Source organism: Gadus chalcogrammus, chromosome 22 (genome assembly GCF_026213295.1).
Source record: "Gadus chalcogrammus isolate NIFS_2021 chromosome 22, NIFS_Gcha_1.0, whole genome shotgun sequence".
In the NCBI taxonomy this organism is placed as follows: domain Eukaryota; kingdom Metazoa; phylum Chordata; class Actinopteri; order Gadiformes; family Gadidae; genus Gadus; species Gadus chalcogrammus.
In genome coordinates, this window is record NC_079433.1 from 1,741,250 (window position 1) to 1,755,174 (window position 13,925).

Here is a 13,925-nt window from a genome sequence, read left to right on the forward strand (position 1 = left end):
TATCCTATGGAGCAGTTCACTCGCCGATTTTAGGCTTCAGTGAACTGTGCTATTGCTTTTATACATATTATATTTTATATATATTATTATTATACATTTCCACTTCAAGGCGCGAAATGATACTTTCACAAAATGATCGGGCGTCATAGCAGTTATGTATCACTCATTATACAACAGTTAGGAACCAATCAGATCGCTGGATTTAGGCCCCCCCGTTGTATAAAATCTCATATACAACAACATCAGAAATGATGCCAATGGACAAAGGCTTCTAAATCAGGACCTTTAACAGGCATGAATGTTGAATAGAAGATAAATATCATCCGAAAGTGTTGTGTGTGTGTTTATATAATGTGTGTTTGTGTGTGTGTGTTCGTGTGTGTGTGTGTGTGTTCGTGTGTGTGTGTGTGTGTGTGTGTGTGTGTGTGTGTGTGTGTGTGTGTGTGTGTGTGTGTGTGTGTCTGTGAAACAGGTCTGAACACCACAGCGGATGAGCAGTTTGATGGCCTGTTGATGAGTAACGTGGTGCCCATGTTCCCCGCCTTCAAAAGTATGTCTCTCCCTCACCCGTCCCTCCCTCCTCTGTCTCTCTCCCCTGTCTCTCCCTCACCCGTCCCTCTCTCCCGTGTCCCTCTCACCTGTCTCTCTCCCATCTGTCTCTCTGTCAGTTGAGTAGACCCCATGTGTTTGGTGGAAGGCGAGGTTTTAGATCTCCTTGAATGAATGAGTGCGATGCTTCATGTCTTTATCTCTCCCCCTTTCCAGAGATCTGGGATTACTTCCAGGGTACTCTGCTGAAGAAGTACTCCCAGCAGTACGGGGGCATCAACGTGGTCACCGGACCCGCCTTTGACTACAACTACGACGGGCGCTTTGACTCCCAGGACCAGATCCATGAGTACGTTTCCATGAGTACAACGCCGCTGTTGCTAGGTTGTCTGTGGCGCTCCGTGGACCCACTCTGACGGGCGTGGTCTCCTGGTGTCTCCGTGCGCTCCACAGGTTCGTCCCCGGCTCCTCCGTCCCCGTCCCCACGCACTACTTTGCGGTCCTGACCAGCTGCTCCGACATGGCCCAGACGCCGGCTGCCTGCTCCGGGAGCCTGAGCACCGTCTGCTTCCTGCTGCCGCATCGCCGCGACAACGCCGAGAGCTGCCAGGTAAACTCAGGCTCCTGCTAAACTCAGCCTAAACTAAGTCTCCTGCTAAACTCAGGCTCCTGGTAATCTTGGTTTCCAGGTGAAGTTATTCCTCAGCTCAACCAGGTGAAGGACTGGTTAGTTATTAGTTATTCCTCAGCTCAACCAGGTGAAGGACTGGTTAGTTATTAGTTATTCCTCAGCTCAACCAGGTGAAGGACTGGTTTGTTATTAGTTATTCCTCAGCTCAACCAGGTGAAGGACTGGTTAGTTATTAGTTATTCCTCAGCTCAACCAGGTGAAGGACTGGTTAGTTATTAGTTATTCCTCAGCTCAACCAGGTGAAGGACTGGTTAGTTATTAGTTATTCCTCAGCTCAACCCGTTGAAGGAAGGTTTAAACTAGTTTGATTGCTTGCCTTGTATTCTAGAGAAAAATGCATTTCCACAAAACCCTTCAGGATGAATAATGTCGGTTCACAGAGTGCAGAGAGTGAATCTCATTGGGTTGAAGACCTCATGTGGTTCCACCAATCACGGGTCCGAGATGTGGAGTGGATCACTGGATTGGATTTCTACCAGGGCAGCGGGCGACCAATCACAGAGCTGCTTCAGTTGAAGGCCCGCCCTACGGCCGCCATTAAGAGGAAGCTCTGAGGAGCTGAAGAACAGGTGGTCAGAGGATTAGATCCAATCAAATCTCTTCAATCACAAGAATCTCTTTTGCATTCAGACAGTTTGACTGTAAATATATTTAATATACTTTGGAGTCTGCCTAATGATACGATAGTTTATACTGTAAATTATGATAGGATAACTTTATACTGTAAATGCTGCCTGATATGATCACTTTATACTTTATGATGAAATGAAAACTTTATGACCTTTGTATATGTGACTGACCGGTGTGCTTTCTGATGTTCCATCATTTCCCCCTCCACTAAAGCATGTGGTGGGGGTGAAGTGTGTGTAAGTGATCTTCTGACGAGCTGTGGAGATGATGACTTGTGACTGGTTGGCCTGATCCTTACAGCTTCTGCTTTCATAAAATAAAGAAAAACCACTGATACGAACTCTTAAATAAATACAATTCATTCAGATGGGAAAGACATTTGTACATTAATCCTTTATTAGTATTTAATTCATTATGCGTCTTTATATATATAATAAAAAATATATCTATATATATATCAGGAGAGGCTTCTCCATTGAGGAGAGGGAGGAAGATCCCCCCTACAATTGTTGAGAATAAAAAATGTAGATTGCCCAACTACTGTAATGAATTAATGCCCTGAAATATGACTACTTTATTGCCTTTGAATATATAATGTTAGTTTCCCTGGGTAAAGGGACATTAGCACCCCCTATCGCCTATTGACAATTACTTCAGGGAGGAAGGTCCTCCCTCAGCCTCCGTTGACTCCCATTTGTTTCCCCGAAAGTACTGGCGGCTGGTGAATAACATGGGTTTCAATCATGGACATATTATAGAATGGACACCGGATTCCAAAATGGCGCCCATTCATTCCTATGTAAACTGCTCAATGGCGCAGGGCAACATCAAGGAGAGGTATGCTTCCGCATCATGGGAGCTTAGCTGTGGAGTTAGAATCATGCCAAAACCCCACACACACGCAAAACGTGTTTTACTCACGCACAACGATTCACACACACACAAAACGTGTTTTACTCACGCACAACGATTCACACACACGCTCAGTGTGGTTTGCAAATACAAAACATCATTCACAAACTAATGCATTTTGCTTCAGAAACAAATACAGTATGTTTTACACATACAAAGAAACATATTTCTTCAATTACAAAAAAATATCCTCCAAGTACAAAAAAAAATCCTTCAAGTACACAAAACAATTCTACAAGTACGGAACACTACGCGTGGATCTGAAGGCATTTGAACGTGGATCAGTCAGGCGGAAAATGAGTGCCAAAAGTCACGTGACAAACAAATGTCCTGTGATTCACGCTACACAACAGCAGGTGGCGCTGTTGAGTCAGTTTAAGGCCGCCAGGACAATCTTTTTTTCTCCCCAAAATCTTTATTTGATACCGGCCAAAATTAAACACTAACGCAACTGAAATGTTTATTAGGCTATTAACAATATTATAAAAATGATACCGTAATGCATCCATTCTTTGTCGTTGGATCTTTTGAATAATTGGATCAATAAATGGTGAATCGCAATGATCGCAAGCAGAGGAACATGAGTCATTGAGCAGCAGCTGAACCAGTCTAAAAATCCCTTTATCACTAAAACACTTTTAGGGATAAAAAGTCACCACAGTGCCAAAACCATCAACGTCATTCATGTTAAGTAAAAGGAAAAACCTCGGACACGAGAAGTTAATGGAGCCGTGCACTAGGCCCTCTAAAATGCCGGGCCGAAACAACATTTGTTTCACTACGACTCCTTTCAGCTGCCCACCCCTCCTTCTCCAGCAAAAGATTATAACATAAAACGGCTAATAAAACGCTTGAGGTGGCGTCTTGAATAGAGAAAACTTAAATTTTTTTAGTACATGGCATTAGGATAATTATGAGCCTTTGATTGATATCCAGTCATTTGTCATTTGTTTGGCTGCCGCGGCTCCTAAAACATCCCGCTTAATGCAGGCTATGTGGAAAATGCGCCGACTTTGGCTCAGCCTGGCTCCGCCCTCTTCCGCTACGTAGCTAAAATGGCTGCCATTGAGTACGAAAAGTGTACATCGCCACACACTTCGCGATTTGACCGTTTTGAGTACACCATCCGTGTCGTTAACAGTACCCTTATTTGCGCCCGATCTGAATCGGAAAGTTAAAAAAACTTAAGCTAGTAAGTACGGATATGGATATTTGAACACGGCATTGGTTTCAATGGGAGGGAGGAGGAAAGTCCTCCTTTGAGTGATTCGGGCAGCGCTATGAACCAATAAGCAGGATCCCTGGCTGTTGAGCAGTGTTGCCAGATTGGGCAGATTCCCCACCCAATTGGGCTTCTTTTAGTTTTAACCACGTTAGGCTGGAAAATGTATCATTGGGCGGGAAATCTGCCGAATCTGGCAACGCTGTCGATAACAAACCCGCTCTGCCTGCATTGCCGCTCAGACGCAAAGCAGTTGAAATCATCTGACTGGAGGATAACGAGATTCTAACATTTGCGAATAAAGTGTACAATGGAAACATTGGAAACAGAGGTCATTGTTCATGTTTAATTTCAAACTAAGCATTCGATTCATTGAGTTACAGTGCTAAGTTAGCGACCAAAGAAAAAGGTAGACCACTTCGCAAAATCGAGATCACTGTTACGTATTTTAAGAATCTAAGCTACCCACACATAGACCCAATGAAGCAGGACCAAACATATAAGCCGTAAATACTATACATAGCCACAAGGGGAGCAAGACCTTATTGAAGGCTGCTCCACCACAGAAGGCATCACCTGAAGAAGCCGAAGCCATTACGTTACCCCGGCCACGCCCACTAGGCCACGCCCACTTGACGGTCTCTACCTGTGGACTAGAGGTAGAGAGCGGCAGAGATCAATAGGTAGACGGCGCAGATAGCCAGCCGGGCCTAAGCCCGGGGGGCTTGAAGTAGATCACGGGATTTTCCTCTCACACGTGTTAGATACAATTCCCTCCGTAGTCTCCATTTACCATACCGAAACATGCCGACGACTTTAATAAATGAAGTGAGTTAAAAGCAACCCGGGATTGGACAACTTTCTTCAAGAATATGCAACATCACCAAAAGCAATGGCAACGTCAGTGTTGTGGGTGCTACATGGTTTGCTAGGTACTCATGGCTTACTGGTAGCATTACTAGCAATCGACTGTATTGCTGGCCCGGTTTACTAATGAATAATGGCAAATCTCCAGCGTGGGCTGTTCATGGTTTCACTGATGTGAAAAATCTTGATAGGGCAACCAAACGCCACGACAAGTGTCAAGTTCACGTTGGTGCTGCTATGCGAAATTCCTTGCTAGGCATCATGCCTATAGATCAGGTTGTTGAAATAATGTTCTCGTTCTTTTACTAGTTTGCTACTCTGACCGTTCTGTTTGATATTGTGGAAAGGGTGAATGATTCAGAGCATGATGCATTTTAAATGGCATCACTTTTGGTCTTAAATCTTTTCTTCAAACAAATGTAACTGAAAATAAACATAGCTAAATTACAACCAATAACTTCAGTCATTGAGGTCAAAAATAGGCCGCGATTTTTTTTAATTTACTTTTACAAATCAAGAGTACCCTTGATTTGACTAATGGGCTTTGCATCCTTTCCTTCTGCCCTTGTATTTCCTTCTGCCCATTTCAAATACATGCTTCCCACAAGCTTTCAAATTACAGTGATGCCACTGGTGGCTTTGTATCAAATTTATTCACGTAACTATACCTCCCTACTATTTTGTAGTTCACCAAAACAGCCTGAAACAACTTGAGTCTCACATTCTTATCCCACCATACACCAACAGTGCAAGCAGGCCAATGGCAACCAAGCGCGCAGTCCTTCCTCCCTCACTTTAAAAACCTCTAGCCGCCACGAAAAGAAATAAAAATATATAACACTTTGACAGAGAATAAGTGACCAATTACTGGGAATCACCCACGGATTAGAAATAACTCTACCAGCCAACCTGGTTATGGTAGTTTGTCTGGAAGTCATGGGAAACTCCCAGGTGTTGTTGCCCCGACAGGTCATCTGTTTAAAGGTTGAACTTGGAGGGCATAATGATGGTGATTACAGGGTTTAAGGCTACGAGTTCAACTACCCAAACAGACACACACACACATACACACACAAAGACAGAGATAAACACACACACATATACACGTAAAGATAAAAACACACACACAAAGATACACACACACACATACACATAAATTACACAAAAACACACACACGCACACAAAGACACTCATACACACGCACACAAATACACAAACACATAAAGATACACACACACACACACACACACAAACCATCAACACACTGGTGTTTTCCGATAAATAGCCAGTGATTCTTTCTTACTGAAAGTGAAAGCTGCAGTTCTGAAGTTGATTTGGAAACAAAGCACCTTTTCATCTTCCAGTAAAGAGAAAAAAACGTAACAACATGGAGATTTTCCATCACAACCACAGTTTATCGAATGAGTTGGCTGATATTGACTAGAGTGTAGAACAGTAGTATATAGAGTATTACTACAGTAGTGAACAGCAGTATATAGAGTATTACTACAGCGTAGAACCGTAGTATATAGAGTATTACTACAGTAGTGAACAGTAGTATTACTACAGCGTAGAATATATAGAGTATTACTACAGTAGTAAACAGTAGCATATAGAGTATTACGACAGCGTAGAACCATAGTATATAGAGTATTACTACAATAGTAAACAGTAGTGTATAGAGTATTACTGGAGTATAGAACACAAGTATATATAATAGGTAAACAGTAGTATATAGTATTACTACAATATAGAATATTAGTTCTATACTGTAGTATAGAACTAACTAATATTACATATATAATATGTAAACAGTAGTATAAAGAGTATTACTACAGTATAGAGCAGTAGTATGCATACAATTTAAACAGCTAGCAGTCCAATATACAATATATTTAACAATAAAATAGAAGGAATGGGTTTTTAGTGTTTTTCCACATTAATCATTTTTCCTGGAAGGTTTTATGGACCAATCCTCCCCTTATTTGTGTTCAATTGATCATTTGTTCAGTGACCTCAGGGCACACTTCCTTATCATTTCTGTTCCCGGATGGATGTAGTTCATGAAAGGACCCAAGCCTTCCCGGGAAAAACCCCAAAATAAATATGAATCAGCTCACTATCACACTGAGCTGATCAATTTAGCACCTGGTGGGGGGCTGTACTGCAGGGAAGTAACATTATAGGAAAATACAAAGAACCTTTTATAGTTAAGAGGACCTATGGAGACGACACTAAAGGTCACTAGTAGACACTAGAAGTCAATGGTCAGACCCTAGAGGCCACTGGCTCTGTTTCATGGTCCTAAATCTGTTTTATTGAGGTAAAGTTGTTTTTGTCTGTCTCTATCCTTAAATGTCTCTCACCCTCTCTCTCTCTTTGTTTCTCTCTCTATCAATATCTCTTTCGATATATATATATATATATATACCTCTCTCTCTCTCTCTCTCTCTCTCTCTCTCTCTCTCTCTCTCTCTCTCTATATATATATATATATATATATATATATATTGTCATGGTCCGCTCCTGGTTTTCCCCTTCACCTGCCTGCCACCCTGATTTCTCCTAACTAACCCAACCACCTTCACCTGTGCTCCCCCTATATCAGTCCTCTCCTCCCAAACATTCCCTGCCAGATTGTCTCTTGTGTTTCACAGTGCTTTCCCGCGACTCGAATCCTGACCCACCTCCGATCCTGCCTGTTCTCTGATCCCTGCCTGTTCTCTGATCCCTGCCTGTCTGACTACCCTGCCTGGTCTCTGATCCCTGCCTGTTCTCTGATCCCTGCCTGGTCTCTGATCCAGGCCTGTCTGACTACCCTGCCTGGTCTCTGATCCCTGCCTGGTCTCTGATCCCTGCCTGTTCTCTGATCCCTGCCTGTCTGACTACCCTGCCTGGTCTCTGATCCCTGCCTGGTCTCTGATCCCTGCCTGTCTGACTGTTCACCCGTTCCCTGCTGCCCATCGGCCCTCCCGTTGCCGACCTCGGCCTGCTGACGACTCTCTGCCTGCTGACGACTCTCTGCCTGCTGACGACTCTCTGCCTGCTGACGACTCTCTGCCTGCTGACGACTCTCTGCCTGCTGACGACTCTCTGTCTGCTGACGACTCTCTGCCTGCTGACGACTCTCTGCCTGCTGACGACTCTCTGCCTGCTGACGACTCTCTGCCTGCTGACGACTCTCTGTCTGCTGACGACTCTCTGCCTGCTGACGACTCTGTCTGCTGACGACTCTCTGCCTGCTGACGACTCTCTGCCTGCTGACGACTCTCTGCCTGCTGACGGCTCTCTGTCTGCTGACGACTCTCTGCCTGCTGACGACTCTCTGCCTGCTGACGACTCTCTGTCTGCTGACGACTCTCTGCCTGCTGACGACTCTCTGCCTGCTGATCCAGCATCTGGATAAACTCTTGTAACTGTTCAACGCTTGTCGTCAGTCTGTGCACTTGGGTCCTGCCAAACGCCGCCGTTACAATATATACACCCTCTCTCTCTCTCCCTCTCTCTCTCTCTTTAATTCTCTCTCTCTCTCTGTTGAGAAGATGTGAAAATTATATTGGCTTGCTATTGATGTATTATAATTCAATCAGTAACACAGTATCAGACAGTTACAATAAATATCACATTAGCTAGCTTTCCGTATAAATGACCTCTGACTGTACATTTTCTAATCTATGGTATCGATGTCAAATACACCATTTTACGTTGAGGTACAGACTGTATTTCTTGTCTTATCCAGCACTATCGTACCAAAGACGCGATGTATTGCATACATTTAATATATCTATCAAATTAATTTAACATAGCCTATATTATCTAAATCTAGTATATATTATATTAATTTGGTAAATATTATATCAATATTAATTGAGTATTTTTGTCTTTATTTATGATTCATTCATCGTTTTGTTTTCTCTTGGCACGTTCACATCGTTGGGAATTATGGGGAAAACATTATCGCGACGTCGGAAAGTTCACGTGAACGACACCTCATGACGCTCTTAAGATTCTATTTCCGTTCGGCAACTGGGGCCAGATTTTCACCAAACAGAGTTGCCCAGTTTGTGACGTACGGTTTACTAGTGACTCGTATGAACATGGTGGAACATGAAGGTTTAACTCAATATAAAATAATAAAACCATCATGTCACATACTTTACTTTTGATTGGCGTTGTAACCGTCTGTTGGCATAGACTTTGCTCCGTTTTAAACGTTGTTGTACTGGTAAACCAGCTCTAGATAAGGGCATGTGTAGCCTTCCATACAGTGGCAATACGATGTGCTTCTCATAAATAAAAACAAAAGGATGGTAGGTGATAGGCTACAAGGAAATAGAGGCGTTTGCCGACTAAGTTCTGTTAAGTTCTGACTTTTCTTTTTTTATAAAATAAACCTGCGGAACGTTGTCGCTGTCGGGGACACACGTAAGCTATTACCAGGAAAATGAACGCCCTCATGAAGGCGCCTTCTGTCCTTGACGGGAATCCCCAAACCTGACGTCACAGGGGTCGTGCCATAGGCCTATTTATTTACCAATAACATCCGGCTGACGTAAAAAAAAAAAGCTACAGCGAACATAAGAGGGTTTCCAATCCTCAGGCCCCACTCCGGTCCGCATCCAGCCCTGACATGGTGTGATAATAACCCAACTCGGAACTTTCTACTTCCTACTTCACTCTCTATCCTCTTCTTACCTTTTAAAGATGCCTACTTTTATATCTTCCTTTGTCCAGTTTCTAAACCTTTTTTTTTAAATGTTTATTCAAAGAAGCTGAGCTAGCGAATCCACTGACCTCCATATTGTGTTTCAGTTCCTCCAGATGTTCGCGCTGTTTTTGTGCGTACTCCCGCCCCCGACCAACGGGTTCACGACGAACGGGTCGACCAGTCTGTTGACCAGTCTGTCAACTAACGGGTCAACCAGTAGGTCAACAGGTCCGCTGACCACGGGGTCGACCACCTACCAGAGGACGGACCCCGACTCCGGTGTCATCCTCACCTGCGACCGCTGCGCGCCCGGCACCTACCTCCACGCGCCGTGCACGGGCACGCGGAAGAGCGCTTGCGCCGCGTGTCCACCGGGATCGTTCACGGAGCTCTGGAACTACATCGAGGCGTGCATCCCGTGCGGCGCGTGCAGCCGGAACCAAGAGGTGCACGCGCAGTGCTCGGCCGCCCTGGACACCGCCTGCCGCTGCGTCGCGGGACACTACCACGCGCCCGATTTCGATATGTGCATCCGACACAGCACGTGTCCCACCGGGTCCGGAGTGGTGTCTCAAGGTAGCCTACTCCTCCTATTCCTCCTCCTCCTCATCTCCCTGTTCCTCCTCCTCCTCCTCCTCCTCCTCCTCCTCCGAGAGAGAGAGAGAGAGAGAGAGAGAGAGAGAGAGAGAGAGAGAGAGAGAGAGAGAGAGAGAGAGAGAGAGAGAGAGAGAGAGAGAGAGAGAGAGAGAGAGAGAGAGAGAGAGAGAGAGAGAGGGGGAGAGGGGGAGAGGGAGAGGGAGAGAGAGAGGAAGAGAGAGATAATGTAATGAATGGAGTATAGGAATGTTGTCATGGTGTTTTGGTCATTGTTTCGATTAGTATAGTTTAGTTTGTTAATTAGTGAGCTAGTTAGTGTTCAACCAGCGGTCTGCTCCCTGACCCAGCCTGTAGTTAGTTAGTTACTTTTTTATTTACCTATTTAATCACCTAGTTTGTTAGTTAGTTACCTAGTTTGTTTACTAGTAACTTACCTAATTAACTAGTTAGTAACTTAGTTAGTAACTTACCTAATTATTTACCAAGTCTGTTAATTAGTGAGCTAGTTAGTTAGTTAGTGAGCTAGTTAGTGTTCTCCCAGCCCCGGACCCACCCCTGTAGTTAGTTAGTTACCTAGTTAGTTACCTACTTAGTTGGTTGACCAGCCTCTGCTCCGTCTGCAGGGACCCCCACGGCGGACACCGCCTGCCAGCCGTGTGCGGCGGGCTCCTTCTCAGGGGCGGTGTCGGCGCGGGACCCATGCCACGCCCACACCGCCTGCACCGGGGGGCGGGGCCTGCAGCTGCTGGCCGGGGGGGCGTGGTACGACAGCGTGTGCACCTCCTGCGAGGAGCTAAGAGAGAGGGGTGAGATCTGATTGGTCGAGAGGCCTCTTAACTGGGAGGGGCTCAGTAGATTACCCCTATTATAAACGCATATACAATAACACAATAATAATAATAATAATAATAATAATAATAATAATAATAATAATAATAATGATATATTCAATATGGCAATACTAAATTAAGAATTGGAGGTTTTTTTAATATATATTTATGATATAAATATGATTCACATCTATTAATAAAGAGTTAACTATCTATCTAGATCATATATATACTGGTAATAATATTTTAATAATATATATAATATATAATAATCAAATATATATAATAATATATATTAGATATAACATATAAAATATAAGAATTTGGTCGTATCAATAACAATATATCATGTAATCATATCAATAATATATATATATCATGCATGTTTATAATAATAATGTTATAATATATACAGTACATTATAATAATGTAATAGTATATAGTATCTAATAATATATATATCATGTATATGATGATATGTATCATGTATATACTAATAATGTTATAATATATAGCATATAATAATATATATATATCATGTATATGATAATATGTATCATGTATACGATAATAATGTAATAATATAAATACAGTAAATAATAATAATGCAATACCGTAATATATAGTATATAATAATATATATCATGTATATGATAATATGTATCATGTATATTATAATAATGTAATAATATATAATAATATATATCATGTATTTGATAATGATGTAATAATATATAATAATATCTATCTTGTATATGATAATAATGTAATATTGTAAATACAGTACATAATAATAATGTAATAACATATAGTATATATTAATAAATATCATGTATATGATAATATGTATCATGTATACAATAAAAGTGTAATAATATATATGATATATATATAATAATATATATTGTGTATACTATAATAATGAGATAATATATAATAATATATATCATGTATTTGATGTAATATGATTACATCAAATGATTTGATGTAATAATATAAATACATAAAGTACATAATAATTATGTAATAACCTATAGTATATCACAATAATTATCATGTATTTGATAATATGTATCATGTATATAATAATAATGTAATAATATATAGCATACATAATATATATCATGTATATGATAATAATATAAATACAGAACATAATAGTAATGTAATAACATATAGTATATAATAATGAATATCATGTATATGATAATAATATAAATACAGTACACAATAATAATGTAATAACATGTATATAATAATGAATATCATGTATATGATAATAATATACATACAGAACCTAATAGTAATGTAATAACATATAGTATATAATAATGAATATCATGTATATGATAATAATATAAATACAGTACACAATAATAATGTAATAACATGTATATAATAATGAATATCATGTATATGATAATAATATACATACAGAACCTAATAGTAATGTAATAACATATAGTATATAATAATGAATATCATGTATCTGATAATGATGTATCTATATTTTACGTGACACACATAGTAAGGGTGTTGTTGTTGCAGCGTCTGTGGACTATCTGAGGGACCTCCTCCCGGGGTTCCTGCTCCACCAGAACATCCCGGTGTCCAGGCTCAGGCTGCTCCTGTCCGCCCCGCTCCCCGGGGGGGAGGAGCCGGGGGAGCTCCGCCTCCTCCTGACCCGCTGGGCGCTGGAGGCCCCGCCCCCGGCGCTGAGGAAGATCCTGCTGAGGCTGATGAGAGGGAGACACGGACGCAGGCTGCAGAGCAAACTGAGACGCATCGAGGGGAGGAGGAGGGAGCAGGAGGGCCGGTGTGGGGAGGAGTAGAGGAGGAGTAGAGGAGGAGTAGTGGAGGAGGAGAGGAGGAGTAGTGGAGGAGGAGTAGAGGAGGAGGAGAGGAGGAGGAGGGAGCAGGAGGGCCGGTGTGGGGAGGAGTAGAGGAGGAGTAGAGGAGGAGTAGAGGAGGAGGAGAGGAGGAGTAGAGGAGGAGTAGAGGAGGAGGAGGGAGCAGGAGGGCCGGTGTGGGGAGGAGTAGAGGAGGAGGAGGGAGCAGGAGGAGTAGGGGAGGAGTAGAGGAGGAGGAGGGAGCAGGTGGGCCGGTGTGGGGAGGAGTAGAGGAGGAGTAGAGGAGGAGGAGGAGCAGGAGGAGTAGGGGAGGAGTAGAGGAGGAGGAGGGAGCAGGTGGGCCGGTGTGGGGAGGAGTAGAGGAGGAGTAGAGGAGGAGGAGGGAGAGCAGGAGGAGTAGGGGATGGAGTAGAGGAGGAGGAGGGAGCAGGTGGGCCGGTGTGGGGAGGAGTAGAGGAGGAGTAGAGGAGGAGGAGGGAGCAGGAGGAGTAGGGGAGGAGTAGAGGAGGAGGAGGGAGCAGGAGGGCCGGTGTGGGACGGAGTAGAGGAGGAGGAGCAGGAGGAGTAGAGGAGGAGTAGAGGAGGAGTAGAGGAGGAGGAGCAGGAGGAGTAGAGGAGGAGGAGGAGTAGTGGAGGAGGAGGAGGATCATGAAGGTGGTGTGTTCAGAGGGCTGCATCCCAGTGCTTCTGTGCTGCAGAAGAACGTATTTATTTTTGTTATCATATCTTTGATCATTATTTCTCACATCAACACTGTAACGGCCAGTATGTGGAACATTCCCTGCACCACACACACACACACACACACACACACACACACACACACACACACACACACACACACACACACACACACACACACACACACACACACACACACACACACCTTCATGGCTTTGTTTGGCTGCTCTATCGATGTCTTTAGTCTAATGAGAGGAGGGAGCCCCCCTCGTCCTGTCTCTCCATACCTCATGGACCTCTCCATACCGTCACTAACACCAGGAACTCATGAACCTCTCACACACTGACTGTATGTCGTACCTCCTTGCACTTTGAATGTATGCACTG

The 13,925-nt window shown here is 43.1% G+C and overlaps 2 protein-coding genes and 1 long non-coding RNA gene across 4 annotated transcripts in view; 2 read left to right on the top strand and 1 right to left on the bottom strand.

Moving 5' to 3' along the window:
* LOC130375586 (ectonucleotide pyrophosphatase/phosphodiesterase family member 3) overlaps positions 1 to 2,283 on the top strand; it is a 21,563-nt gene extending 19,280 nt beyond the window's left edge. Inside the window, exons 22-25 of the mRNA XM_056582603.1 lie at positions 473 to 550; positions 766 to 898; positions 1,003 to 1,159; positions 1,621 to 2,283. Coding sequence (XP_056438578.1) covers positions 473 to 550; positions 766 to 898; positions 1,003 to 1,159; positions 1,621 to 1,794 — 542 coding nt within the window. The 3' untranslated portion in view covers positions 1,795 to 2,283. The remainder of the gene's footprint in view (positions 1 to 472; positions 551 to 765; positions 899 to 1,002; positions 1,160 to 1,620) is intronic.
* LOC130375667 (uncharacterized) lies at positions 642 to 10,221 on the bottom strand. Of its 2 annotated transcripts, none has more exons than XR_008893898.1 (3): positions 9,667 to 10,221; positions 2,041 to 2,173; positions 642 to 1,798 (listed from the first exon to the last, which is right to left on the bottom strand). It is a non-coding gene; the product is annotated as an uncharacterized LOC130375667 (long non-coding RNA). The 2 variants fall into 2 exon arrangements; XR_008893899.1 differs by having other exon boundaries at positions 2,041 to 2,176.
* Positions 9,413 to 13,072, top strand: LOC130375629 (tumor necrosis factor receptor superfamily member 6B-like). The gene is made up of 4 exons (XM_056582670.1): positions 9,413 to 9,505; positions 9,685 to 10,156; positions 10,801 to 10,983; positions 12,556 to 13,072. Exons 1-4 carry the CDS (start codon positions 9,503 to 9,505, stop codon positions 12,837 to 12,839), a joined length of 942 nt encoding a protein of 313 aa, XP_056438645.1. The 5' UTR covers positions 9,413 to 9,502; the 3' UTR covers positions 12,840 to 13,072.
* The last annotated feature ends 853 nt before the right edge of the window (positions 13,073 to 13,925 follow it).

What these genes read in the sequence shown, in the direction of transcription:
- LOC130375629 (XM_056582670.1), top strand. An exon ending in GTCCGGAGTGGTGTCTCAAG is followed by an intron (nt 10,157 to 10,800) that starts GTAGCCTACTCC and finishes CTCCGTCTGCAG; the next exon opens with GGACCCCCACGGCGGACACC. An exon ending in CGAGGAGCTAAGAGAGAGGG is followed by an intron (nt 10,984 to 12,555) that starts GTGAGATCTGAT and finishes TTGTTGTTGCAG; the next exon opens with CGTCTGTGGACTATCTGAGG.